Source organism: Mobula hypostoma, chromosome 8 (assembly GCF_963921235.1).
Source record: "Mobula hypostoma chromosome 8, sMobHyp1.1, whole genome shotgun sequence".
In the NCBI taxonomy this organism is placed as follows: Eukaryota; Metazoa; Chordata; class Chondrichthyes; order Myliobatiformes; family Myliobatidae; genus Mobula; species Mobula hypostoma.
The window spans coordinates 72,865,929-72,882,947 of record NC_086104.1 but is presented as its reverse complement, the minus strand read 5'-3'; the positions used below and the strand labels follow the sequence as shown (position 1 = coordinate 72,882,947).

Sequence of the window (17,019 nt, the reverse complement as noted above, 5' to 3'; positions counted from 1 at the left end):
TAAAGAATCATTAAATAGTGCCAAAGAAGCTTTTTTTAAAAAAATTGTATGGAAATAAAAGGCAGAATTAGATTATTGGATGGAATATTTTATGTTTTACATTTTTTCAAAGCTCATGAGTCCATTATGAGTGGTCGGAGGAAATTAGTATATTGACAAGTTGCTCGTTTAACTGCTAGTGGACTATACTGCTTGGAGAGTAACATGTGCTGTAGTAAGTACATTTTAAAGATAAAATTGACATTCTCCAAAATTTCTACTTAATGTCACTTGCCTTTCTGCACTTAACAAATTAATAATTTTATACGGGAGAGATAATTAATACACATACCTATTCCCATTACTTTTCCATATGCAATCAGGTTTGGGGCCAAACGGGAGTCGTCATATTTTTCAAATTTCATTAAAAGACGAACTATTTCTCCAGTAATGAAAGCGTCATCATAAGTTTGCTCATTGATGGGTTTCACAGGAAATTTGGAATAAATATCCACAGCCCGCAAGGGGTCAGATTTCAGGAGAAGGTTTGCTAACTCAACGTAGGCATCATGAACCTGAAATCACATGTCATTACAGTAATTATAGTCACAAGTTTAGATTGGCATTACATGCTCATAATCTTGGTATATATTTTCTCATACACCAAGTGAAATCAATCTTATTGGTTAGTAAACTCTTGAAATCATTTGCTAAAGCGGATTCAGAATTTTTCTGGGTTAGCAGGAAGTTCATTTGACTTCTGAGCTTTAAAAAAACAGAGGAAACTTATCACAATCATGGGGTGGTGGTAAGCTTCTTTTTATCACTGCTTATGTATCAGCACACATTCCAGATCTTTCTCATTGTTTGTAAGAGGCTTACTTGAAAACCTCATCTGTGTGCCTGATAAAAATTATGTCCATTTCAGGTGGGCACTGTGCGATGTCAACAGATGTTATGACTATTGGATTTTGGGAGGGGTCAAGGTTCTTGCCAAAATAGTCAAAGACTCCCACTGAAATCCGTAAGTTGAAGCTTAAAATGTAATTCAGACGTTAATGCCTATTCTATGTCGCCTGTTGAAAGGTATACAAACTTTCACAACACCTTACCCTACCTCACTCCCCCAACACCAGTCTATTGTTCTCATCCAATGGCTTCAATGAGCTTCCTACTGTTTTGAGCAAGGAAGTCATAACGTGCCCTAGGATTTAAGATAGCTGGTGATTTCTTGTACTATGCCTCCCTGAATCGATGTGTTTGGCTTCCAAGGATCCTTTTCTGTCAAAGGATCTTATCAAAATGGTTGAACTACAGAAAAGAAAGAAAGAAGGAAGAAAAAAAGAAATAGAAAAGGAATTCTTGAACTTATTTGTCACCTTTAATATCCTCTTCAGATCATCTTAAAATACTTAGAGCCAAAACAGTATGTTTGAAATATAGTCACAGTTGTAAAGAAGGACATCAGTTGCAATGATAATGATTAAGTAACCTGTTTTAGTAATGTTGGGTAAGGGATAAATACTGACCTTACATACTGAGGATAAATACACTGCTTTTCTTTAAAATGTCATCATGGATCATTTATATTCACTTAAAAACTGATAGGCAAGGAAGTCTCAATTTAGGATTTCATTTAGAAAATGCCACATCCAGAGCATGGCACTTCCCCACATTGTACTGGAGCATCAACTTTGAGTTTTTAATCCAAACTCCAGGTAGGATTTAACTTTATGACTTTTTAAACATAGAAGCAAGAATATTAAATGAATCACTCATGCTTCTCAGGAAGACTCACATACTTAGGTTTCTTGACTCCAGTCAAATGTAGAATCCATAGACTCTGCCACAGGAGGGGCAGGAGATGCAGATGTGTGGCTATTTTACACTCCTTCCACTATTTTGTACGGCCTCTTCATGTTACTGTTTTGGAAGACTGCCTTTGTTAAATGCTTCCCCATTTTGGGCTGTAATGAGCTAGGGCTTCCATGTGCTAGCAAAGAATTATTTATTTTAAGGATGCTTTCAGACCATACTTGAATAATTCTCTGTTTCATTTTGGTAATCTTTCTGATACCAGAGCTTGGAGCTGACTGCTTGTTTTGGGAATGTGGTTTGGGAAGATCTTGCTGCTTACTGGAACTGGTTGAGTGTGACTGAAGCTTTGATGTTGTGAACATTGTTTTGAGAGAAGATACTGGCATAGCCTTCCCTATTCTGCCAGGTGATTTGAATGTTCCAAGCATTGATGGCATTTCTCTCATACTTGAGTCCATGTGATATGATAGCATTGTGAGTCAACACTCCCAATCAACCAACCATGTCATTCCCTCACCAGGTCCAGACAGATGGACATATTTATTGGATTGAAACTCACAAGATCAAGTCAAATGTAATGTGGGTCACTGTGTTCCCTATTGATCTGGCATCCCATTTAATTTGGAATTAGTAAAGATACCTTGAAATATGTGGTACTGCATGATCTTTGGACATCCGGAGATTCAATTATTGAAAACATTGAAAGGATAAGCTTGTACTACCTCTGGCGCCATTTTAATTACTTCATTGTAATAACGTTGAGCATCAGCAGATGTTTCATCAATGCGTGTTAAAGCGCGAGCCAATCCTAAACGACTTGCAAAGGAAACTCGATTTATGCCTGAGGAAATCTGTCGTGAATGAGCAGTCTGAGCTGCGTTACTGGCTAGACAACGTAAGAGAAAGAAAGTTGTTACTTGTTTGATTATTTTTATCAAAGACGCTTATTTGTCTTAATATCTTTATATTCAGATTGTAAATAAACAATTGACTGATAAGGAGCAATTTCACATTTACCATGTATGTGTTAAACAGCCATTCTATTTTAACAAGAGAGATAAAAATTTATGCAAATACATAACAACATAGATTGCACCTCACAATAGAACATTTCATAGACTCTAACTGAAAAGAGTAGAGAAAACCTGAAAGGAGTAGTGGAAGCTAGCAGAGAGGAAAATATAGTGGTAATATTTATGGTCTGCTCAAATGTAGCAAGTGATTGAATCTACTTTACATTTAGAATTCTTCTTTGGAAAAAAGAATTCATAATATGCTAGAGCAATTATTGTCATTTAAATGCAATCAGATATAGCACAAATAGTTATACTTCTGGCATACAATTTGTAGCCTGTATCCACAGATATAGTTCTAAATGAAGGTAGACTGAACAGATTATTTACTCTCACTCAACTATCAATCCTCTGTTGTTAAGTTTGGGTTCATATATCAAGAACAATAGGCTGCACAGATGCTAACTATGTACATGCCATGATGAATCTGAACAGTCAGATTTTTAACTTCAAGATGAACAAAATTCAAAATCATGGATAAGCAATGTTTTATGATATAATTTGAAAAGTTGTGGATACTTGAAAATTAATAAATGCAATTTGAATATTTTGCTTCCATACACATGAATATGCATACATACTGCATATAAATATAGAGAAATGTAAAGTAAACTATGTTAAAGATCACAGTTAAAATGAACATTAATGTAATTTGAGAAAGAAGATACATAGGAAGGTTTATCAACAATGAATCAATGAGATTTTCTGAGCTAAAATTAAGCCTTTTTTTAGTTCAAAGTTGATAGTGCATTTTTTCATTCTCGACCAGATGATTCTTCGAGCACATCACTACAATATGACTATATGTGTTGAGTCCCAAGTACAAGCTCTCTATAAATCAAATATGGATGAAATAATAGGCAGAAATATAAAAGGTAAAGTGATTCTCCTAAGAGTTCTTTCATAATTTCCTATCTATCATGAGTATTTTGGAAGGACCTGTTTCAAAAGAAGAAATCAGCGTGCAGAGAGACTGGTGGCAACAATCCTGATGAAGGGTCTCGGCCTGAAACATTGACTATTTACTCATTGCCATAGATGCTGCCTGGCCTGCAGAGTTCTTCCAGCATTTTGTATGTGTTGCTTGGATTTCCAGCAACTGCAGATTTTCTCTTGTTTCTGAGGAACTCAGCAGGCCAGGCAACATCTATGGAAAAGAGTACACAGCTGACATTTTGCGCCAAGTTTCAAAACTAGTGCAAGTGAAATTGAAACTCTTCCCTCACACAGAATGGCAATTTGAAAATTACATGCAATTTCCATTTATTGATCACAAATGCAAACACAGGCTGAATGTACATAGTCTGGACAGAACATAGCCAAATTCTTTAAAATATTATCTATGGTTAAGTGAACTCAGCCTTTTCTCCTTGGAGCGACGGAGGATGAGAGGTGACCTGATGGAGGTATACAAGATAATGAGAGGCATTGATCGTTGGAATAGTCAGAAGCTTTTTCCCAGGGCTGAAATGGCTAGCACGAGAGGGCATAGTTTTAAGGTGCTTGGAAGTAGGTACAGAGATGAAAGGGGTACGTTTTTTTTTACACAGAGAGTGCTGAGTGCGTGGAATGGGCTGCCAGTGGCAGAAACAATAGGGTCTTTTAAGAGACTCCTAGATAGGTACATGGAGCTTAAAAAATTAGAGGGCTATGGGTAAGCCTAGGTAGTTCTAAGGTAAGGACATGTTCGGCACAGCTTTGTGGGCTGAAGGGCCTGTATTGTGCTGCAGGTTTTTTATGTTTCTATGTTTCTATTTCAAATATTAAAAATTAATAAAGTAAAACACCAAATAGTCTGCAGGAAGAACTCAGCAGGTTGAGTAGCATCTGTGGGGGTGCGGAAGGATGTATGAGCCTTTGGGTTGAAAGCCTGCATCAGGACTGATATGTTGACAATTCCAGCATCTGCAGTCTGTAGTGTCTCCACCTATCTTCGTATCATCAGCAAATAGATGGCTTTGTGGCTAAGTTTGCTGATGATACGAAGATAGGTGGAAGGGCCGGTAGTGCTGAGGAAACAGTGAGTCTGCAGAGAGACTTGGATAGATTGGAAGAATGGGCAAAGAAGTGGCAAATGAAATACAATGTTGGAAAGTATATGGTTATGCTCTTTGGCAGAAGAAATAAACGAGCAGACTATTATTTAAATGGGGAGAGGATTCAAAGTTCTGAGATGCAACGGGACTTGGGAGTCCTCGTGCAGGATACACAAGGTTAACTTCCAGGTTGAGTCAGTGGCGAAGAAGGCGAATGCAAGGTTGGCATTCATTTCTAGAGGAATAGAGTATAGGAGCAGGGCTGTGATGTTGAGGCTCTATAAGGCACTGGTGAGACCTCACTTGAAGTACTGTGGGCAGTTTTGGTCTCCTTATTTAAGAAAGGATGTACTGACGTTGGAGAGGGTACAGAGAAGATTCACTGCAATGATTCCGGGAATGAGAGGGTTAACATATGAGGAACGTTTGTCCGCTCTTGGACCGTATTCCTTGGAATTTAGAAGAATGAGGGGGGACCTCATAGAAACATTTTGAATGTTGAAAGGCATGGACAGAGTGGATGTGGCAAAGTTGTTTCCCATGATGGGGGAGTCTAGTACGAGAGGACATGACTTAAGGATTGAAGGGCGCCCATTCAGAACAGAGATGCGAAGAAATTTTTTTAGCCAGAGGATGGTGAATCTATGGAATCTGTTGCCACGGGCGGCTGTGGAGGCCAAGTCATTGGGTGTATTTAAGGCAGAGATTGAGTAGCCAGGGCATCAAAGGTTATGGTGAGAAGGCGGGGGAGTGGGACTAAATGGGAGAATGGATCAGCTCATGATAAAATGGCAGAGCAGACTCGATGGGCTGAATGGCCTACTTCTGCTCCTTTGTGTTATGGTCTTATGGTGTCTCCCTAAAGTAAAACATAATCATTATATTATTCCAAAGACTCTGTTATAAATGCAAGGCATTTCTTTTAAAGTTCCTTTTGCTTCTTACAAGTCATGGCAGTCTGGTTTGTATCTTTAGCAGATGTCTTTTCAGTTGTTTTGCCAGCAGGAGCAGGAGCAGGAGCAGGAGCAGGTTTGGTAATGGCACGCCCCCTGGTGGAAAATTCAAAACATATTTATCATATCAAACACAACACTATATTAATAGAGTAGGCCCTTCTGGCCCTTTGAGCTGCACTGCCCAGCAACCCCCAACTTAACCTTAGCCTAATCATGGAACAATTTACAATGACCAACTAAATTACCAATTAGTACATCTTCGGACTGTGGGAAGAAACTGGAGCACCCTGAGGAAACGTACAAATTTCTTACAGACAGCGGCAAGAATTGAACCCTCATTAAATCAAACCTATTATACACACACATATCCTGCCTAGTTTAATCACACCCATTCTATAGTTATGGCAACCAGAAATGCACCCAGTATTTCAAGAATGGTCTAAGCAACATCTTGTAAAGCCATAACATGATATTATAATTCATTTACTCAATTATCTTACCAATGAAAGCAAGCATGTTCTACACCTCCTTTACACCTTGTCTATCTATGATACCACTTTCAGGGAATAATGCACTTGTACCTCTAGGTCACTTGGTTCAATAGCATTTTCCATGGCTCTGCCATTCACTGAGTATGTCATGCCCTAGTTTAACTTCCCAAAGTTAAACTTTGTACTTCTCTGCATTAAATACCATTGCCGTTCCTTTGCAATGGTTGATCTTGATATTGATGTAACTTTAGATAATATTTTGCATAATCCATCACACCACTAAATTTGGTGTCATCTGCAAAGTTACTAATCATGACACTTAAGTTCTCAAGCAAATAGTTAATGCATATGAAAACAACAGAGAACAGATTCCTGTGACGTACCACTGGTCACAGGCCTCCAGCTGGAAAAACAACCCTCCTTTACAACCCAGTGTCTCCTTCCACTAAGCCAATTTTGTATCCAATTAGATAGCCTGGATCCATATGTTCTAATCTTCTGGACCAGCCACCATACAGGACCTTGTCAAAAACCATACTAAATTCTATGTTAACAATGTCTACTGCCCTGCTCTCAGTAATCCTCTTCAAAAAAATCAATCAAATTTGTAAGACATGATTTCCCATGCACAAAGCCATCCAAACTATCCCTGATCAATCCTTGCCTTTTCAAATACAAATATATTCTGTCTCTCCTACTACTGTTGAATTTTGGCTGCCTCCTCCTTTTCCCTGACCAGAACCTTGTCAGCCAGGTTTCCCTAACAGGCCCACCTTACCTCTCCCTCAAACAAGAGCAGGATGACCTTGAACTCTCTCTATCACGTTTAAAACTCCCCCCTCCCACTTGACAGGCATCCCTCGAACTTCTAACAGCTGTCCAAATCTATTTTTGCAAAACACCCACCTGGTCACCCCTACAGTAGCCAAGCTGCATTTGGCAGCTTTGGGCCTGAACTCACTGGAATTTAGAAGAACGTGGGGGGGGGGGGAATCTCATTGAAATCTATTGAAAGTTGAAGGAACTAGATGAAGTAGATGTGGAGAGGATGTTTCCTATGGTGGGGGTATGCAGAACTAGAGGGCACAGCCTCAAAATTGATGGGCGACCCTTTAGAACAGAGATAAGGAGGAAGTTTTTTAGCCAGAGAGTAGTGAATCTGTGAAATGCCCTGCCACAGACAGCTGTGGAGGCCAAGACTGTGGATATATTTAAGGTGAAAATTGATAGTTTTCTGATTGTTCAGGGCATCAAACATTATGGCGAGAAGGCAGGTGTATGGGGTTGAATGGGATTCAGGATCAGCTATGATGGAATGGTGGAGCAGACTTGATGGGCTGAATGGCCTAATTCTGTACCTCTGTCTTATAGTCTCTAGAATAGCAATCTTGCCTGTAACAAAATGGAGCCCGTACTCTGCCATGCAACATTATGCTAATGAATCCCGAGTATATGACAAATTGCAGAAAAACAAGCGGATTTGGTTACTGGAAGAATATCAAATACACTGATAAAGCAAACGAATAGAATGCACCCTGTCCTTGAACTGAGGCACAGGTAACCAACACTTATGTATAAAGGAGTGACTATGCTGTCTGTTAATTTGAAGCCATCACTGTCTCTTGTGCAGTGCTAGTCTTCCCTCACTGCAGGTAAAATAAACAGGCTTATGACCAATCCACACTGAATTAATTGCTATTTGTCATAAGATGTAGCAAAAAGGTGGTTGACAGTGCCTATAGATCTACATAAGTTAGATCAATAACTTAGAGTGGTTTTCAAAGCTATACATGCTCTTGTCTCTGCTTACCTCTGCAATCTTATTCAGCCCTGTAACAGCCTGTGATGGCAGTGCTCACCTAACATTGGCCTTATGATATCTCCAAATGTAATCACTCCACTGTGAACAGCTGGGTCTTTAGCTATCAAGCTTGTAGCCAACTGTCATATTTGTGTATCTGACCTAGCATCAGTTTTTTATCTGATAACACCCCTCTGATAAGCCTTTCTTTGTAAAAGGTGTTTTATAGATAGAAGCTATTGTTAAAAAGCTTTTAAACAATTTATCCACAAACTCTGAATAAAATGATTACATATCGTCTAAATAGCAGATAGATTATATTTTTCAAATGGGTATATTATTTTGCCTCGTAGGCATGCTTAATGAATCTGTGAATCACTTGAAAATTCTACTGAGGCCACAATCAGGAAAGCAGTTCCTGTCCAAATGCAGCAAGCTCTTACCATTGTGTGTTCTCAAAATTTTAAGAAGCAGGTTACCTTTGTGTCACACTTGTTACCTTAATTTGTTTTGCCTAGAAAGACAAACATAGATGTCACTTGGGTACTTTGATACTTTCCAGATGGATAACAGGCCCAACAAATTCCTTATTTAAATATACCTCTTCCACTTTCTGTACTGTGACTCATTTCCCCAGTAAATCAATCTTGGAATTCCCTAACCAAAGATTTCTCATGCCTCTTTCCACATTCACCACTGTGAATAAAAAACACCCAACATATGAAATTTTGAGAGAACAAAGAAATGTGTTTCAATTCCCTTTCAAATGGCCAGGGGAAAACAACTAAGAATGAAAAAGGCATTTGAAAGAGATGGCATTTTAATCAAACTAGATTAGGAAAAGTGAATTCATGTGAACATTTCTGGTCAGAGAACGGGAATATGTTTAGTTATCTGAAAGGTGTATAGAATATTTATAATATGCAATAATATTAACGTTAATTCTTGCCTCTTTTTTCTTTATATACATACGCAGAAGTCTTAGGTACATGTAAAAATATCCATAAATCATAGATGCTTTCAAAAGTATTGAAATGAAAAGCTTCTGAATATCACCCGAATTACTACAAAGTGAAGTAAATAGTAAAAAACTAAATCAAATCAATATTTGATGTGACTGCCCTTTGTCTCTAAAACTGTATCAATTCTCTTACGTACACTTGTGTAGTTTTATAAGAAAATGGCTGGTAGGTTGTTACAAGCATCTTGGAGAACTTGCCACAGTTCTTCTGCATACTTTAGCTGTCTCACTTGTTTCTGGCACCAGGTAATCCCAGACAGCTTCAATGATGTTGAGATCAAAGTATATTTATTATATAAGTATGCATATGTTATTCAATCTTGTCATTTGTCTCTCTACAGGTGGCTACAAAAGCAAGAATCCTAAAAGAACCCACAAAAGAAAAATCAAGCACCCAATGTCCAGAGAGAGAAAAGACAATTTGTGCAAACAATGAAAGTAAGCAAATAGCATTTAGAACAAAAATGAGTCCATAGACATAAAACCAGGAGCAGCTGGAGCAGATCACAGCTTGGTGCAGAGTGGAGTAAACGACACAAAGCCCTCAGACAGGGAACCCAGAGTAGTTGGAGCAGGCCACAGCCTCAGCTCAACACAGAGCCAAGTAAACATCACAGAGCAGTGAGCAGAACCAGCCCAACCCTTGCTTCTTGTCCCAGCACTCTGCCTTTTCAATCCAAATGGCCTGCTGTTTAAATCATCCAAACACTGGGTCGTTCCTCGCACTAGGATACGAGCCCTGTCGTATTGATATGTTCTGGGCTTGGATCCTGCCACCACTTTTCAGCCTGTACCTGACGTTTCCAAATTGGCCTGCCACTTAAATCGACCAAACCTCATCCTTTGGTTTCGGTGGACTGGCTTTGAATCTGTTACTCCTCCGCTCCAACTTTGCTCTGCTCTGTTCAATGCAGCTTTGCTTTGACCTTGCCCTGACTTTGCCTCGACCAGCACACATTGGCCCTCAACTCAGCCTTGCCTTTGCTCGCTTCTCCATTGTTTGCAGTGATTGTTTACCATAACTTTTACAAAAAAAAGTGTTGTTAATAAGGTATTTGTATTCTTTGTTTTGTTTTCTGCCAGTAATCAGTCGATGGGCTTCACCAGCACCATCTTAATCAGGGCTCTATGGAGGCCGTACCATCTGTTGCAGGACTCAATGTTCTTCTTTTCACTGAAAATAGATCTTTATAACCTTGGTCGTGTGTTTGAGGTCATTGTCCTGCTGCAGAATGAAGTGTGAACCAATCAGACTCCTCCCAGATGGTACTGCGTGATGGGCGAGAATCTGCTTGTACTTCTCAGCAATGAGGATTCCAATACTTCCGACCTGATCACCAACTTCATTCACAGAAATGCAGCTCCAAACCTGCAGGGAACCTCCACCGTGCTTCACTGTTGGATGCAGCCACTCATCCACGAAATGCTCTCCAGCTGTTCTACCGACAAACTGCCTCCTGTTTGAGTCACTCAGTTTGATTCCTTCTACACCCATTTCTGCTTCACTTTAATCAGTTTAGTTCACTCAACTCATTGATCATTAGTACCTGTTTGCTATCTTTGTTTAATCATGCTCTGGGCTATATACCTACAAAGTAATCAAGTTTTTATTTGAAAAGTGGTCTATTACTTAATATGTTACTTTCTTCAATGAAATTCAAAAATTTCCACGTAACATTTAATCTTTTTGAAAAAATGAATGTTTGGAAATCTAAAATTTGCTCTTTTCTACTAACGCGGGAAAGACAAAAAAATCTTAAACAAAATTTATACAAAAAAATCTGGGCAGCCTAAGACTTCTGCACTGTACTATCTATGTATACACACACACACACACACTCAGACCGTTTACCTGGCACCTTTGGGCATCTCGCTTGCTCTACCACGGCCTGGAAGGGTTGTTTTTGATGGTACAGTGGATCCTCTTGTGGAAGTGCCTGTGCCTCTGCCTCTGGCAGATCCACCTCTTGCAGCAGCAGTAGGTGTAATGTTTTCACTTTTTACTCCTGGCTGCTCCTGCTCCTCCTCGACCCTCTGCTTTTCCTGTCGGTCCTGCTGCTGAACCTTTTGGCTTTCTTCCAGTTTAAAATCCTGCCACCATTTCTGTTCTGAAGGAGTGAAAAACAAATGTTCAGTCATGTCATGACACATTATTATTTAATATTGTTATTTCTCCATGTTTTCTTTTACTTTGCATGCAATTTCAGTTTATGATCCCATGTCTAAATATCGTCTAGGTCTTCTGCAAGCTGGTGTGAATTAGTTCTTTTTCTAAGGGATTGCAAATAGAAAAATACATTCAGAAAGCATCCTGCTTGCGATTTTATTTTGGAAAGAAGGTCATTGATGAGGCTGAAAATGGTTGGGCCTACAGTGTTGTCACTAGAAATTCCTCTGGGACTGAGACAATGGACTTCCAACAGACTCAACATTACAGGAGGTATGTTGTCAACCATTTGAGCTTTTCTCCTTGATAGTGTCATACACTGTACTGCAACAGCTAGAATTGCAGCCGTCTGTAATACTACTCCATCCCAATGGAGCACACCGGCTACATCAGCCCTCTCCTGTGCTGTAGACAGTCGACACCATGGCTTGAGGCCTCGTCCTTGCTATGACCAAGGCTTTGCTCCTGCTCTCTTCCAATGAATCAGTAAATCAAACTTACTGCATTCCACATTAACAATGTTCAAAAGGGTCTTGCCATCACAAGAAGAGAGACCAAGGCTGTCAGTCACCATTACTATAAGCTTCCTTCGACTCAGGCAGTAGCATTCTGCGCAGCTCCTTCATTTTTTCCGCTAGCGAGCAACTTGTTGATGGGGTGGACTTGCAGTGCTTTAAATTCTTAATATCCAGTAGGACCTTGTGATCATTAGAAATACATTTAAATATGACAGTAGCACCTTTTGGATACCCCATAGAAGCCACTGTGATCAAACGCGCCGCCATCTTACTGGAAGATGTATAAACTCTCGACACCATCTGAGATATTGCCAACAATCGTTTTATCATCACCAAATTTATAGATGGCATTTAAGCTGTGCCATGCCACATAGTCATTGGTGTAGAGAGAGTAGAACAGTGGGCTAAGTCCACATCCCTGAGGTTCACCAGTGTTGATGGTCAGTGAGGTGGCGATGTTATTTCCAATCTTCACAGATTGTGGTCTTCCAGTTAGGAAGTCAAGGGTCCAGTTGCACAGAGAGGTACAGAGGCCCATGTTTTGGAGCTTTTGATCAGAATTGTAGGAACGATAGTGTTAAATGCTGAGCTGTAGTCAATGAACAGCATCCTGACATAGCTATATGTGTTGTCCAGGTGATACAAGGGCACGTGGAGAGCCAGCGTGATCGTGTCCACTGTTGCCTGTTGTTGCAATGGGCAAATTGCAGTGGGTCCAGGTCCTTGCTGAGGCAGGATTTGATTCTAGCCATAATCAACCTCTCAAAGCACTTCATCAATGTAAAACGTTTGTAGATACGAGTGCTACTGCAGGAGAATTATAAATTTTTCCAGGTTTGCAACCAATCTTTCATATTGATGTCCTGTACCCTCTGATTTGGTTTATGTGCATGAGCAACTCCCTATTTTTCATGAACAGAAATTCTGCACATCCACTGTGTTAACAGAGAGTATATTGTGTGAACAGATCCCTTTCCTACAGGAAAACAGAAATAGCACACAAGAGATTCCTTCATGTCCAGAAACAGAGACAGAGCAATTTCTGGATGGTATTCAGATTCATTGTATCAACCTTTAAACCTGGTGCTGAGACACTGACAGACACAGAATCACAGGATCTGGTCCCTTCTGTCTTCACTCCTCCCTTTGGAGACAGCAGTCGACATAGTCAGACCAGAACTCTGCCAATGATAAAGAAGTGTATGAGGAGAAGTGCATGATAATAGAAAAAGCATATTAATCCTTCATTATGTGTCCTTTTGTGGGATTTTACATCATGCAAATAAATGTTATATATATATGCCACAAAAGATTTCTAAAGTTGGCTGTTTGGGAAATCAAGGTGCATAATTCCAAGTTCCTTCTTTGCCATTCCTTCAAGCTTTATAATATATTGTATTCTCATCATATCACATAAATGTATAGAAATGTAGAACTATTGACTTACTAGTTAGTTCTACTGGTGGTTTCCCAGATATTGGTTTGTTCTCCATGCTAATACTGGCTTTGAAGCTTAAGCAAGCATCTTCAATCAGTTGTTTGGCTTTTGCTGGAGAAGACTCATTGTCATATTCAACCATCTGTGCCAAGCCAAGCATGTAGAGAGCATTACTGTCACAGGGAGTTGTTTCTACTCTTAATTGGCACACCTATAAAAAGAGGATTTCGTTATTGTAGAGATCTGCCAGCCTTCCACCAAACTTCAAGCAACTGAGTGGTAATGTTGATCTTAACATTTCATAGATCGCAACATGGATATCAAATATTACAAGCAGAGTTATTTATTGGTACCCTACTGATGGGAATTTTATATATGTATCGCAAATGTTTGCTCAGGCACTAATTAATGGCCACAGATACTAAATATATTAATTTGGATCATATTCTATTGTTTCATGTGGTTATGCAGCACCATAAGTTAAAACCTTTTGCTAAACAGAATTTAGGAACAAATTTTTACACAGAGGAATTACTAAACCTAAAATGTTCTTGGAACTTTCTTCTCCTGTTTAGCTCTTTAATTGTCCACTATTCGTGAGTAAACATGGCAAAATTGCAGAGGTTTGATATGACATTTTGGTTATGGATCATTACCTCTGGTTATAGTAAGCTGGTTATGTTGCTTACCTGGTAAGTACTCCCATTTTGCAACTTTGTCAGGTTATTTTTAAGACATGCTTGTTGCTACTTCTGGCATAGTCATCTGAGCCGACCCCCTGGCTTGACTAAATGGTTGAGTGAGGAACAAGCTGGGCCACAAGGATACAGGTTGTAGGGATATATATTTCTGCTGCTACTGATCTACAGAGCATCCTAAAGGATCTGTCAGATCGGTTCTGAGCTAATGCCATTTGGTATATTGAAAGTGCCTTTGATAGAACAATACCACAAGAAGTCTTCGGAAGTCATTCACACATATGCTGTCATGCAAAAAAATATATGTGTAATAGGTAGACTGGTGAGGATGTTATGGAATAAGTTTATCCGTCAGGATGGTTGCTTTATCTGCTGCTGAACAGTCTGGCAGTTACTTATCACACAATTCAGCCAGCAGTGGTTGACCGCCCAAGCCACTATTTTCTTTCAATGTATTACTTATTCATTATTTATTATTAATTTTATTTACATTCCACATTTGTCATAGTGGGATTTGAAGTCACATCTTTATGTTATTGGTCCCAGGCCCACTGGGTGAGTCATCTGGCAGTTTAACGACTAAAACATTATTACCATACTTTTAACATAACAATGCAGAATATATCAAACTTAATTATGGAAATGGATGGTTGTATGGTAAATTAATAATATTAATATTGCATTAATATTTATAAACATTAATATAATTACCATAGACAATTTATCTTACATTGTGAAATTATGGGTCATATGAACAGTGTTATATTATAAATATATTGAAGTGAATTTCAGTAATTCCTGATGGTCCATACCATTTGCTGCATCTCTAGTAGTTCACTGCAGATTGGAATATTGGTATTTTTTAATAGTGAAGATAAATTCTGACATCTTTTACTGATCATCTCTTCATTCGGATTTGATTTTTTGGAATGCAACTCTAAAAGGGTTAAATGGGATTCAAGAAGCAGCCATTCCAATTTTTGACTTAAAGATCCACGATATGGATATTTACACAAAGCCCAGGCAGCTAAATCTACAGAACTGATAACAACACAGAAAATTAATTAAGACTTCGTCAATTAAAATTTTAAAAAGTTAAATAATATTTCCTTAGCCTTTCTTGTATGAGGTGAGTGTCATTAACTGACTACAATGAAGTACAAAGTCATCAAGGAGAATTCAATATTGTCTTTCAGAGTCTCAGGATCGTTCAAAGCATATTAATGCCAATCAATTATGCTGAGGCATAGTTACTGCTGGAATGTAGAAAATATAGCCAATTTGCATACATCATGCTCCAACAGCTTACAATAAAATAAATAATTAGATAATCTTATTTTTATATAGATAAAAAAGTTAAGGGGTAAACATTGGTCAAACTTGTATGCTATTCTGCACAACTTCACTTTCAACTGAGATAACAAACAATTTAACAGTGCATTGGATAAGTGATACCTCTGATGTTGGGCTTAGCATTCATGTTTTCTGAATTTAAATAAGTATTGAGTCATACAAGACTTTCATTCAAGAATCTTAGATGAGATAGTGATGAAAGATTGTAGCTCAAGCAACTTACTGAGGTAACAATTTAGACATGACCTATTGCTTTAAGGTGAAGAAGGAATAAAGCAGCAAAAATAGTATTATTTATTTCCTTTTATGGAATGTTGTATTGTAAATGAATTAAATTTTAAACATATCCTTAATGGAGGATGCTTTCAGCTCTCTATTAAATACATTTCTAAAAGCAATGGTATTCAATCATTTTGGATTCTTTTCTATCCTTTTAGTACTTAACTATGTTGTAGTGCAGATCTCAGATAACTCTTGTGGGCAAATGGCCTATATGCTTGACAACCTAACACAGATTTGGTTACATGTAAACAGTGAACAGTAAACACTTAGAGATAATTTTAGAATTTATGCTTTCTCCACAAGATCTCCTGGTCCTCTGAACTGATAAAGGATCACATTGATTTTTCTATTAACCATATATAAATGCATTTAATAAAAAATATAAACAACTAAAACAACAGTATGATAATTAAACTGTATATTTTCAGTAGAATGTGTGTGTTAAACTGATACATGGAAAACAAATAGAATCTCATGAAATGCCATTGCTTATTTGCCAACATTTACATAGGAAGTACAAAGTAATAGGCAATTCAACCCAGTTAGTCCATACCACAGTTTACAATCTACAGGAGCCTCTTCCTACCCATCCAATTATACTAATACTTTATTTGTATAATTTTCTATTTATTTTCCATGTCTTATGAAGTAATTTCTAAAAATGCATTAACTAAAGGATCTCTAATATTTTTCTTCTAACATCAATAGCAGTGAAATTAATTATGGTAGGTCCTCTGCATTCTGTACTCTAATAAAACATTGTTTTGTAATTCCCCCCAGCATCCACCTTTCTTATTTAGCCATGCCTCTTAATTGGAATATGTACAGTTCAAAAACTCGGATAATCTTTCCTGTCCATAATATCTTTAACATGAATATTGCAATCAGATGTATTTTCTTCCACTAATTCAGGTTTATGAAATACTTCAGCAATATATTACACATTTCCTTGATGCACAAGCCTTGCTTGATTGTGTTACCATACTTTTTGCTTTGATTTAGTATTGTTACTATTGTCAGTAAACGATCCAGTGATGTACTTTTGGGGTGTTACTAGATTATACACCATTAGAAATATGTACAAGTTGTTATCTGATACAATTGCAAAACTAATGATATATTACTACTTACAAGTGAAGCACTTGCTTAGGTGCCATTGTTTTTTCTGGCAGTCCAGCAGGTGGATTGAAGAGAAATGTTCCTAGCCTGAATATTCCTCTGAGCAACTGAATATTCAGAAGAGAAAATGTATTTAAAGCTCGAAGAAATGGTGCATCTTCACTGGAATGAAAAGAATTGATAAAGATATTATATACAATATACCAAAAAATAGTTATAATTAATCAGCTACCACATTTTTGACACTAACATTTAGTAATTGAGGTTAT

The 17,019-nt window shown here is 38.1% G+C and overlaps 1 protein-coding gene across 2 annotated transcripts in view; it reads right to left on the bottom strand.

Moving 5' to 3' along the window:
- Positions 1-17,019, bottom strand: part of LOC134350634 (uncharacterized) — a 75,423-nt gene that overhangs the window by 3,300 nt on the left and 55,104 nt on the right. For both annotated transcript variants that reach the window (XM_063056117.1, XM_063056118.1), the window contains 7 exons: positions 16,763-16,912; positions 14,809-15,037; positions 13,308-13,509; positions 11,028-11,283; positions 5,852-5,955; positions 2,520-2,683; positions 332-554 (listed from right to left, as the gene is read on the bottom strand). In XM_063056117.1, coding sequence (XP_062912187.1) covers positions 332-554; positions 2,520-2,683; positions 5,852-5,955; positions 11,028-11,283; positions 13,308-13,509; positions 14,809-15,037; positions 16,763-16,912 — 1,328 coding nt within the window. The remainder of the gene's footprint in view (positions 1-331; positions 555-2,519; positions 2,684-5,851; positions 5,956-11,027; positions 11,284-13,307; positions 13,510-14,808; positions 15,038-16,762; positions 16,913-17,019) is intronic.